Genomic DNA, 13,076 nt, shown 5'->3' with positions numbered 1-13,076 from the left:
GGAAAAGAAATTTAATGCATACCATTAAAATGGGACCCTAGGCATTAGCAAGTACAAATAGAGGCCAAAAAAGAAATAAAACAAAAATGAAAATCATTGTTACTCAGATAGACACAGAATAATGATTCAAATCCTAAGTGGGCATAACAGCAACATCAGGCAAGATTTTACATGGTTCAAGAAGACACGGTGATTGAGGCATAGGGTAGGCAAAGGAATGTGGAGTTTGTACTCAAAGAAATCTTCCTAGATAATCTGCTCTGTGTCACCATTCCCGCTCTCTCCCATTCCTCGCAACCAGTGATATGAAAAAGATGTGTTGCATGGAGACTAATTCTCTGGATACTTTCATTTTTAAAATATTATGGGATCAAAATAATTACCTTCCAAAACCTCTTATTTTCAAAATTTAATTGCTGTATTTTTTAGTGAAGATATCCCGGAAGTTAAATTTTCTGTTTAATGGTAGTTGTGTGGACTTGATTTTTATTAATTTCAAATTTTAAACAGTTGTACAACGTTATAAAATTGGACTTTGTTACATTTGAGTTGCTATATTGCTTAATTTAAGATAAAATTGTCAAAGAAACTTTTATTTTTGAAAATGAATAAATTTATTCTTAGAATTCTGTGTTCTAAATCTGCTGGTTTTCCAATGACTACCAATGACTTCATGGCAAGAGACTGAATTTCTCTTATTTTTTATCTTCAAAATGGACAAGCTAAAATCTAACTCTGCTTTAAACCGGCAAGATTTAAACCTATGTAACTTTAGGTTTGTTATATAACTTCTTGGTGCCTTGGTTTTCTTTTCTTCTAAATAATATTTTCAGGCCATTGTTATGAAGATTAAATGGGAAAATTTTCTGGTACATAGCAGGTGTTGTTGCCTTCTGGTGCAACTGGAATATACTTAAAAGAATGTAAGGGTAGTTTGTGTGAGCTGCCATCAGGAGATTCTGATGTCAAGTTGAAAGCACAGGTCGTTGACTTTATTTTCTCTACAAAGTGTGTTATTCTAATTATAATTTCAAGTGTTTGTTTAAAAAAAAAGTTCTGTTTAAAGAACTGGAAATTTAGGTCACTATGTGAGATGAAATTAGCAACCTAATATTTCCTAACGATACAATTTAAGAAAGAAATCCCATCTTTTTTTATTTTAAAATATAGTTTCTATTATTGCTGTTTGGTTTAGTCAAATTTCCAGCTTAACCTCCAGGTTGTTCTCAAAGAACCTTTGGTTTCTTGCTCTGGAGTGATCTATGAGTCAGCCTATTGAGGCCCAACACTGAGGCTGTCGCTGACTTAGTAGAGATGATGCCTGCCTAAGCCATTGTAGTGTGGTGAACCTCACTAACCAATTGGAAACAGAGTAAAACTAAAGGATACTTTGAAACGCAGATGAATATATCACACAGCAAGACACAGGTAATAAAACATCAGCCTTGCTACGGGCATGAAAAGAATAAAACTTTTCAAAATATTGCATAAGAAAATCTATAATTATGTTCATTCAGTATCAAAAAATCTGAAGTCAATTAAATGAAAACCTAAGTCAGCCTGAAAGTAATATTATTATAATAAAATTAGTATCCAATTTGGTGATCAATGATGACAAGACTAAAATATTTATAATTTTTCAAATACCCCTAATAGTCTTTATCATGAATTTAAAAAAATTCAACAATAGCAAGGTAGAACAAAGAAACAAAGATGTGGACCAGTTATTTTTGTTTTCAGTCATACTTTTTGGAATAGAAAATAGAGTTATCACATCTTCTGTTTTGTTTTCAAGAAAAAAGTTAATGAAGAACAGCTAACACAGTCCATTAATGGTTATTTCTCTAAGTAGTTTGGTTTATGCTGGCATTTTACTTCTGATTCTTTTCTAATCTAGTGAGAGAAAGAACTATATACTTCTTAGAGAAAAATCAGTTTACAGAAACAATTTTTAGTGAGATAGATATTTAAATAAAGCAAATAATCTAGGTAGTTAAGAATCATACCATTAGGCAATCTGATGAAAATTTTTCATTTTTAATTTATTCTTACTAAGAGATTATGATTTGTTATCATTTAATGATTGCAACTAATGTCATGTCCCCAAAATAGTATTGATGTTTAGGAAAATAAAATAGGTAAATCACACGAATAAGAATTCTATTAGGATTGAAAACAATCTGAGAATCTGATAAAAATCAAGATTAATTTCGGTTCTCAACACTAGTCATTTCAAATATTTAATGTAAATTATTTCAATTAGGAAATAGTCAATTTTAAAATGGCTTCACTTATTTTTTAAGTGGAGACTTTTCCAGTTTAAACTAAACTTCACCATATGGGGATTTGCATTTTATTTTTATATTCATGTAAGTAGACATTTATTTAGTAGTTTTTTTACAGCTTCTTTTTGTGGGTAGTAATTACAGTCAGCAATTTATTTTATAAAGATATTAGTGTTGGAGAACATTTACCACGAAAAATGTTTTATATTTATATTTAGCATCAATCTCTTTTAAGTTACTGACTTTAAGTATAAAAAAATGAAGTCCAGACATGAAGTACAAGAGATCTTCTGAGAACAAAATATTGATTAGTATGTAAAGTAACATGATAAGTATATTTTTTACCCTGGCCTTCTCTGAACTCAGAACTCTTTTATGTTCTTATTAAAAATTAAATTAAGAGCAAAATCATCATGTCATATATAATTCCAATAGTTGGTATTTATTTAAATCAGACATATTCAGTGATTTTAAAAATATATATTTTAGATTTTTTTTCCATCATAATTGTGAAGACTGAAGATACTCAGGAGCCCTGAAATCCTCTTATTAATGTGCTTTGATATATTGTAATGACTGGAAATATTTAATGTTCAGGGTAATTGCTTTCAGAGTTAGTCTGATATCCCCAGACAGTCATGATCCATATAGGTATTTTTCCCCCTCTGGTAGCTTATGAAAAACCACAACAGATAGGACCACAGGCTAAGCAAATATGGGAAAAATCAGTTGAATAGTCGGATCTCCCTCTAGATTCATAGTACCCTGTTCCCTCCCATATAGATACTGGAAGAAAAATTCACTCTCATATTTTAAAAAATAATGATGTAAATTTATCCTGACTCAACTTCATGATGACCAGACAGGTTCAACAAAAGCAAACATCAAATTCTCTCTTACTCTAAGAAGGTAACAGTATTCTGAATAAAAAAGCTCTTAGATTGCTAATTCATTTTCATTAGAGATCATTGAGCCTAGGCTACAGTTTTCTGTTACAAATTTTCTTGCATGTAACATGCCAAGATAACTTGCTGTCAGTCACTCGTGGGAATTACAACAAAAACGCATCAAAAAGAATATTAATAGCTTTTAGAAAATTATCAAATTATTGTTTTCAATTCCAAGTGAATATTGTAATGTGTGCTTTTCACTGTACTTCTATTAAAATAAAGAAGAAAATAATTTTATAGTACTAGAAGAAATTGACTAAACGTTATCAATTGCTAGGTTTTAATAATTTAAGGACAATCTTTTAATAGCAACTACTTCAGATGTATATTTTGTTTGGAAAGTGTGGTTTTTTTTTTTTTTTTTTTTTTTTTTGAGTTTCTTCTGCCTGTATGTTGTTAAGAAAGGAATTCTTTTGTGATCAGAGATCATTAAGGAATAAATTGACTGAGCTTTTTGGTCACTGTATACAGTTGGCCAATAGGGAAGTTAATAGGTACAGTAGTGCTGTGCTCTGTCTCAGGGGACAAAATTGGGTTCAGATCACCTTTCTTTTAAAAATAGTATGCAGTAATAGATTCCTGAAATTTTTCTCTGGTAACAAGTTACGTGTGTGTTAAATAGCTTACAAATAAATATTACCATAGAACAATTTCAAGTACTTTCTCCATTGTTGATCTTCCACTTGATGTTTTATATTAAAAGGCAGGAGTTAAAAAACATATTTCTGTGAAAAATAGAATTATCACCTTTCTTATGACTATTTCTCCTGTTTGTTTGTCTTGTGTTTTTGTTATTGTTGTTGTTGTTGGCGGCCGGCTGGTACAAGGATAAACCCCTGAACCTTGGTGTTATCAGCACCATGCTCTAACCAACTGAGCTAACCTGCCCACCCATGACTATTTCTTTAGCTATTTTAAATGAAAAGGATTATACAACAAATAAAACATTGCTAAATATTTTAGTGAGTAATTTTTTTAGATAATCTTGAGAGCAAGTTTTATGACAAAAGTTTGTTTCTGTGCTTGTGTTTAAGAATAATGTCAGCAAAATAAACTATTGCAGTCTTTTTACCTCTATGTTTTTAATTAGTAATATTTCTATTATTTTAAACCCTAAAAGGCCATTTATGTATTTGTTAAGAATTCTAAAAACTGAAAATAACGATTGACTTCAACTGCCTTAAAGATGTATTCTCAGAATTTATGTGGGGCAGATACTCATTGACTAAAGGCAGTATTTTCAGTGTTCAGGAAATTTCATGGAATCACAGCATAATAGAGCTGGAAAGACCCTCCAGATTATTTTCAGTTCCTCATTTGGTGGCTAAAGAATACATGCTGCGAGATATTCCTTGAATTGCCCAAGATTCTGAAGAAAATGCAATAAAACTAAATTAATTGAAATTAAATTAATTCAACTTGATATCCCTTCCCGGTATTTCTGATAATTTTTAGCCTTACTTTCTGTTTGGCAAATTTTTCCTGTAATGGGTCAGATAGAAAATATTTTATATTTTTTGGGCTGCAGAGTCTCTGTAGCAGTGGCTCTACTCTCAAGCAGCCCTGCAGACAACATGTATATAAGCGCACTGGTTTGTGTGCACAGGAAATCTCAAGAGGTTTTCTTGAACAACATGCTCTCCTGGCAGATCGTTTTGCTGCTTGTTGTGCATTTATTCCCCATTGCAAAATGCTGTAAGAGCCCATTGTTCACATTTGCAGCAAGAGAGTAGACTAGGATGTGCAGAACTGGTGAGATTTAAATATCTGTTATGGCTGTGTTGGGTTCTTCAACATTTTTCTCCCTTTTTTTTAAAGTTTCGTTGCAAAACTGATAAATGTATTCCATTCTGGTGGAAATGTGACACCGTGGATGACTGTGGTGATGGATCAGATGAACCTGATGACTGTCGTGAGTACATGGGCAAATACTGGAATTTAGAATTTAGAGTTCCTTACATCCCGGGCCTGGAAAATTGAAGCTATATCTAAAGTATTGCCTTCTGATACCTTTCCAGAATTGAAGTAAAAAGGTTTTGTATGTCAGTCTTTAAAAATACAACAAAAATTGTTGCAGATGTCTTGGGTATGTCTCAGATAATTGTTACATTTAGAATGAGACCATCACCAATTTGTGTTAGTTTGTTTTTCTTTCTCAAATTTGATTACTTGTGGAATAACTATATTGCTTCATGTAGAGTGATCAGCAAAGTAATAATTAGCATGATTTTGACTTACTATATCACCAAATTAGAGGCAAAAATGAGCAAGTATTGAGAATACTACTTAATCTTTCAACTTTTTTGTTAGTGTCAAAATACTGAAAATTCCCTAAAGGTCAGATATTTCCTATATAAATCATTAGTTTGCTGTTAGGCAATTTTACATGTTCTTAGAAGTTGCCCTAGAGTGACCACCAGTTATGTCTTAACATCTGACTGTGATTAGCATTGTTAGATGTTACTTTCTTTAGCTATCATTGATTACTTTGGTTGTAATAGACAATTGGCAGACGTTTTCCTTGATAGCCTTCTATAGTTCACTCCACAGGTGGCTCCAGTACTGTCCTGTCAAGTTGAAGTTGTTTGTAGTCAATCTTGATAATTCCCTCAACATCCCAGTGGTGGGGTGCCATGATTTGGCCTTGACAATTGAGTTCCAGATCCTTAGGCTTGCACTGAAGAAAGACAGTGTAGTGTCTTTGTGAAAGCTAGCTGCTTTCTGCTGTTGAACTTTCCACCACCTAATTACAGAGATGTTTCAAATTTAGGATCCCTAGATAGTTACTTAAATAAGCTGTGTTCCCTCTCTCTGGTCACTATCACCAAGTCTATCACACAACTGATGTTGTTTCGTCTAATTCAATTATAAGTTTGAAAGCAACAAGTAATCAATTCAATGAGAAGAAAAAGAATTTAAAAAGTCAGTGTTTTGTGATATAATCTTTATGTTACTGCAAGATCCATTGCTATTTCACTTTTTTAAACATAGTTGTTTTTTTTTTTCACTGTGTTAGACAACATGTGAAGAGTAGTATCGAGGTCAGATAGACATAATATTATGCCCAAATCTTTCTTTTTCTTCTTTTTTAAATTACTGAATTAAAAGGAGTATCAGAGGAACAGGAAATTATTTTGGTGACATCACTGAGGTTTACTTATTCAGAGAAAGTCATTACTTTTCCCACAGTAGAACTTTCTCATGATATAGTAAATAAAGTAAGTACAACTTATCTTTGTAATTCATAGAAATGAACAAGAATGAATATGTTAATTTAGCCCATGTACTAAGAAGATGACCTTTGCTGCCCAGATTCATTGAGGAAGTATCATCAACATGACCTGTAGACAAAATCAATAGCATCCAATGTTTTCCTTCTAAAATATTTGTGGCTTCTGAAGTCTAGTCTTAATCTTGACCAAAAGTTCATGCTGGAGCCATAGTGGTATGAAAACTTAACTTCAGATTTACTATAATTGAGTTTTCACATTTAACAACTCTCAGAATATATGGTGATCAGGTATCGCTTTAGTGTATTTTGAGGGGAAACAAAGAGACATCTGGTATTTAAGAGTTTCTGTTTGATCGCTATCCTAGCTAGATACTAATATCTACATTTATTTATTTATTTATTTATTTTACAAGTAAAACTGTATATTTAAATTGTACAACATGATTTTTGTATACATTGATGTATACATTTTGGAATGGCAACACTGAGCTATTTAATATATATATATTATGTATACATTTTTGTGGTGAGAATACTTAAAATCTACTCTCAGCAATTTTTTTTCTTTTTTAAAAAATTAATTAATTAGTTGATTAATTAATATTATTACTTTTTTTACATTCTAAGATATTGCACAGCAGTTGGGAGGAGGGGGAGTAAAATAGGATGGGGGGAGGAAGAAGAAGGGGGGCCATAGTCAAGGCCAGTGGCACCCCTTCATTTTGGTAGGGTAAACCAGGGGGCTTCCAGTGGCAGCTCAGTTATTGCTGGGCTGGTTGTGGGTGGAGGGGTGTGTGGCTGAGGCCCTGGGCCCCCCACCACCCTGGGTTGGGAGCCCAGGGCACTTCCTGTGGTGGCTCGGTGGTCATTGCTGGGCTGGTTTCTCTTAGCAATGTTTTAGTATACAGTATGTCATTGCTAACTACAGTCACCATGATATACAATAGATCTCTTGAAATTATTCCTCCTAATTGAAATTTTGTGTTGTTTGACTAACCTCTCCCGTTTCCCCACTCTACTGTTCCTTTCCACCCAGCCTCTGCTAACTACCATGTAACTCTCTGTTTCTATGAGTTTCACTTTCTTAGATTCTATATATAAGTGTGATAATGCAGTATTTGTCTTTCTTTGCCTGGATTATTTTACTTAACATAGTGTCCTCCAGATTCATACATGTTGTCACAAATGACAGGATTTTCTTCTTTTTAAGGCTGAATAGTATTCTGTTATGTATACCACATTTTCTTTATCCATTTATCTGTTGATGGACACTTTGGTTAATTCCATATCTTGGCTATTGTGAATAGTGATACAGTAAACATGAGAGTGCAGGAATTTTTTTAATATACTGATTTAATTTCCTTTGGATACATACCCAAGAGTGAGATTGCTGGATCATATCGTAGTTCTATTTTTAATTTTTTGAGAAACTTCATGTTGTTTTTCCTAATGTCTGTATTAATTTACGTTCCTACCAATGGTATATAAAAATTCCCTTTTTTCTCCATCCTCACCAATATTTGTTATCTTTCATGTTTTTGGTAATACCCATTCTAACAGGTGCGAAGTGGTATCTCCTTGCAGTTTTAATTTGCATTTCCTTTATGAGAAGTGATGTTGAGCATTTTTTCGTATTCCTGTTGGCCGTTTGTATGTCTTCTTTAGAAAAATGTCTGTCTGTCTTTAGACCATTTTTTAGTCAGGCTATTTGTTTACTTACTATTGAGTTGTTTGAGTTCCTTGTATTTTAGATATTAATACCTCATCAGATGTATGATTTTAAAATATTTTCTCCTGTTTTTTAGGTTGTTTATTCACTCTGTTAATTGTTTTCTTTGCTGCACAGAAGCTTTTAGTTGGTATAATTTCATTTGTCTATTATTGCTTTTGTTGCCTATACTTTTGGGGTTGTCTTTAAAAAATCTTTGACCAGACATGTATTATGAAGCTTTCCCCCTGTTTTCTTCTAATAGTCTCACATGGTTTTATTGGTGACATTATTTCTGTGGCCTCTTAGGAAGCAAAATTTTACTTATAGCTAATAGGTTAATAGCTTTGAACATCTGCAGGCATGGCATTTTATGTTGAGAGTCATGGTGAGATGGAAAATGATACACATGAATCTGTGAAGCATTTAGATTTTATTTTTGAGGATCTGCATTGTCATAATTTGTAGGCATTAAGAGTCACTGACAATACTTATAATAACTTTCCTTAAGAAGTCAGAAAACCCTGATTTCAGGATTACATACTTGCAAACTTAAGTAATGTTATTTGCATAACTGTAGTTAAGAATGATGCTTTAAGAATTCTCAGACATCATAAGTTTGTAACAACATATTCTATTATACTTTTATAGAACAAGGATCATTCTAGAAATAAATATGAAGGTCAGATGGGCTTCCACGTTATTTCCCAGGCATTCCTTTAATACTTGCAACCCTTTTTTATAGGAGGATTGCTTTGTTAGCAAAAGAATATTAAATGAAATGTTATATGAAGGAACAGGAAAGAGAGGAAATATATACATTTAGAGTATGAGAAAATAAGTATCATGAATTTAAACATTTAGTGTGACTACAGATCGAAGGTAAATGACTTTCAACATTTTAGAACTCTCTTACTCTATGGAAGGAAAGCATATATTGAGTTATTTTTTAAGGAATGCTTAAATATTTAATTAATTCTGTAATTATATGCACAAAATTTATTTCCCAAATAAGTTTAAAATGTCATTTATTAGTGTTTGATTCACTGATTTGAACTAGTAAAGAACATATTATTTATCTCAAAGTCAATGATTAGTAGCATACACTAGGATCACTGGTAAAAAGATAAGTGTTTTACTGTAAGCAACATTGTTTGTGAGAAGACTTCAGAGTCAGATCTGTATTTGAATTCCAAGTCTGGCACTTCAAAGTTGTACCTCTTTGGGTGAATTATTAATGTCCATGAAACTTAGTTTCTTCATTTGTGAATTGGTCATGGTGATGCTAAAGTGAGAAGGTTATAATGAAATTAAATTAATCAATGTATGTGAAAGTGTCTAGCCCAGTGCCAGACACAAAGTAGATACTTATAGTTTCTTTGTTATTATTATGCCTTAAGTAGACTCAAAGAATATAACAAAAGGATATGCATTATTATTTAGGAGTTATTTAATATAATGATATTTGTATAATATATAAAATATTTACTGTTTACAAGATATTGTCCTTATATATTATAATAATAGGACTAAAGGAATGACTATTATAAATCTTATTTAAGATGTGATAGACATAGGAAATATTTACTGTAAGTAGTGCTAGATAATATGCGTTGAGGACGGATCATACCTGTCAAAGGCACTTTACAGGAAGAAAAGCGATAAGGAAGAAATTATTTTTTAAAAAGTGATATTGAAATAACAGCTTTTTTATTAGTATAAATTTATTCTGCAACTTAACCTCTCAATAACACTTCATTGAAATGAAGGTGCATGTATTTTTTAAAATACATTTTTTATATTTATATGTTATTAATTTCTTTTTTCTTATGGTTAGTTTATGAATTGTAATCTGGAGGCCATCTGAGTTGCTCATAGTTTAGCTGCATGTCCGAATCAAATAGCTATCTAGATGTAAGGCATTCACATTGTGCTCTAGGATATGTCTAATGTAATAATAGAGTGAATATTTTGAATGTCTGAAAAGCTCTGTTTAAGAAATCATTAGCTAAGATTGCCATCCCGCAACACCTATATGTTCTCTCCTCTAGCTGAATTTAAATGTCAGCCAGGACGATTTCAGTGTGGAACTGGACTCTGTGCTCTGCCTGCTTTCATCTGTGATGGGGAGAATGACTGTGGAGATAATTCTGACGAGCTCAACTGTGGTAGGTGATTCAATTCCTAACGAAGGAACATACATCTAATTCTTAACCAATTATGTGTGCACTGATTTAAATTCAGACACAGGTCTCAGGTCAGATTCTTTGTTCTCTCTCTCTTTTAGACACACATGTCTGCCTGTCGGGTCAGTTCAAGTGCACCAAGAACCAGAAATGTATTCCAGTAAACCTGAGATGTAATGGACAAGATGACTGTGGTGATGAGGAAGATGAAAGGGATTGTCGTAAGTCACCTCAAAATGTTCTGTTTTCTTGCTTTTGACTCCCAACTGAAATTGGTCTAAAAATTATTATTATGCTTCATAAATTCATACAGTGTAGAAAAAAAGACAGAAATTATGGTCAAATAATTATAAATAGGTGCCAGTTGGGACAGATTATTTTAGAAGCTCTGTATAAAAAAATAGAGAAAATTAAAACAAGTGATCTTTACTTTAAAAGCTACCTGGAGATTTTGACAAAAATGAAGAACATCCATTTATCAACATCATCTTTAAGAGAAGCATCAAAAGCAACATTACAGTTGATTATGCGTTGTTTTTTGTTTCCATAAATTGATTTTTTCCTATATTATGTAGATACAGGTAATTTACTTCTATTGATTAATTAGTTACTTGAAATTAACTCCATTTTAATTATAGATTGCCCCCCTCCTAAAATGCATATCAAACCTATGATGAAAAATACAAAATCTGGGCAAATAACCTAACAAAATTATTTATAAAAAACTGTAAATAATGCTCAATTTAATATACATTAACAGGCTATTTGGAAGAATTATAGTAAAGTATTTTTTATTCTGTTCACCTTGTATTTTCATCTCCAATCAAAAATTAACTTACATTAACTGAAGGCAAAGTAGTTTACACCATATGCATACATGCGCGCACACACACACACACACACACACACACACACACACACACACACACACAGAGGATCTGAAAGAAGAGCACCTGTCAAGTATCAGGGTTTCAGCAGAGCTGCTGTCAACAGTTCTGTCTTGCTGAGGTTTTATTTTATTCCTCTAAAACTTTTATCAGTAAATAATGTGCAGTCATCCAGCAATTTGATTAAGATGGTGCGTTCAGAATAAAGTCAGTACCAGTTCTTTATGGTTAGCCATTCTAGAAGCTGATCCATTAAACTGACTAGGATTTGTGGTGCAGTTTACAGTCTGAGTTGGTTGTTCACCATTGCCCTGAAAAACTCTACACAACTCCTAAAGATTTAAATAAATTTTACGCATTTTATTTCCTCATTCAGTTAATGTCTTCCAGTTTTATTGTTTTTCAGTTTATAAAAGTGCATATGTTTAAATTCTTAAATTTATCTGGAAAAAAATTATTTTGAAAGGCACTGAAATCTTTGTTTTTGAAGTTAATTTCCTAAAATCTAATCAAGAGTTCTTTTTAAAAATCTGATTTTTATCAATACATCATTACAGAAATATGTTTTCTTTATTTCTACAGGAAAGGTTATTAGGAGTACATTATTGGTAATTGAAAGTTAAAATTGCTTACTTTCAGAGCCCTATTAATTAAAAGATGATATGTTTACAATAAACTGCCTTAAACATGTCTGTTTAATTACTTTTTATAAATAAATTATCTGTTCTCCAAAGCTACATTTAATAGATATTTTTTCTCCTAAGCTGAAAACAGCTGTTCTCCAGACTATTTCCAGTGCAGAACTACTAAACATTGCATTTCCAAGCTGTGGGTCTGTGATGAGGATCCAGACTGTGCAGATGCGTCAGACGAAGCGAACTGCGGTGAGTGTTTTGTGACCATGGATCTTATTTATTTGTATTTGCGTCATCATCTGAGATGGCCACAGTGAAACAAATTTGAACAGAATTCTGATGAAACTAAGGTCTTACATGAGAAAGTTGGTTTCTATGTTCATAGACTCATAACAAACTTAGGTTAGCTATTTTACAAAAAGCATGTAGGGGTAAGATGGAAGAATAAGTATTGGTTAGTATAGCCCAAAACTATTTATGAAATACAGAATGAAAAGCTAAGAACATCATCTTTTTTATTAGAACGTGCACATGGTATTATTAGCATTTAGTGAGTAGAAACAATTTCATATTTTTCTAGAATTCACTTTTCTACTTAAAACACAAGATTCTTCATTCATTCAATGATTATTGTTCATTATTAAACAGTGAAAAAAAAAGGAAAAGACTATAAAAGCATCTATTCTGTTTCAGTAGATGACAGTAATCACTTAAGTTAGCATTTGCTTCTGAAACACTAATATTTTCATTTAAAATAAATTATTTATTTACAATAATTATTAATTAATTAACATTTCAGAAATGGAGAATATGTTCATTTTCTTTAATGTATTTGACTCTATCTTGAAAATGTCAGCAGTGAGATGAAAATGAAGAGTAGTTGCTATGTGTGATTTATTTTACCATCATTTACTAAACATTAATTGAGCCTGTTTTGTAGATGAAAATGCCAACTTGGCACTGTTGGGGAAGCAAAAAGCATTTAATTAAGTAATTGATTAGAAAAGACAAAGTTTGTCCAAACTAAAGATAAGACTTCCAGGCTTCATAGTGAGAATTGTGTTTAATTCATTTGCCAAATTATACACTACTCTTATTTAACTTTTATTGAAGAAATAAAAATAATGAAGAACATTTAGGTGCTATGAGTTTAGGTGCTATCAAGTCACAAAACCTCAAACCACATTCATCAC

At 32.0% G+C, this 13,076-nt stretch overlaps 1 protein-coding gene across 1 annotated transcript in view; it reads left to right on the top strand.

Annotated features, from left to right (window-relative positions):
• LRP1B (LDL receptor related protein 1B) overlaps positions 1 to 13,076 on the top strand; it is a 1,457,254-nt gene that overhangs the window by 1,269,015 nt on the left and 175,163 nt on the right. Inside the window, exons 63-66 of the mRNA XM_063085362.1 lie at positions 5,054 to 5,147; positions 10,227 to 10,343; positions 10,463 to 10,582; positions 12,013 to 12,132. Coding sequence (XP_062941432.1) covers positions 5,054 to 5,147; positions 10,227 to 10,343; positions 10,463 to 10,582; positions 12,013 to 12,132 — 451 coding nt within the window. The remainder of the gene's footprint in view (positions 1 to 5,053; positions 5,148 to 10,226; positions 10,344 to 10,462; positions 10,583 to 12,012; positions 12,133 to 13,076) is intronic.

The sequence above is a fragment of the Cynocephalus volans genome, chromosome 1 (genome assembly GCF_027409185.1).
Source record: "Cynocephalus volans isolate mCynVol1 chromosome 1, mCynVol1.pri, whole genome shotgun sequence".
NCBI lineage: Eukaryota > Metazoa > Chordata > Mammalia > Dermoptera > Cynocephalidae > Cynocephalus > Cynocephalus volans.
The sequence above is the reverse complement of the archived record's forward strand: the minus strand, read 5'-3'. Positions and strand labels throughout refer to the sequence as shown.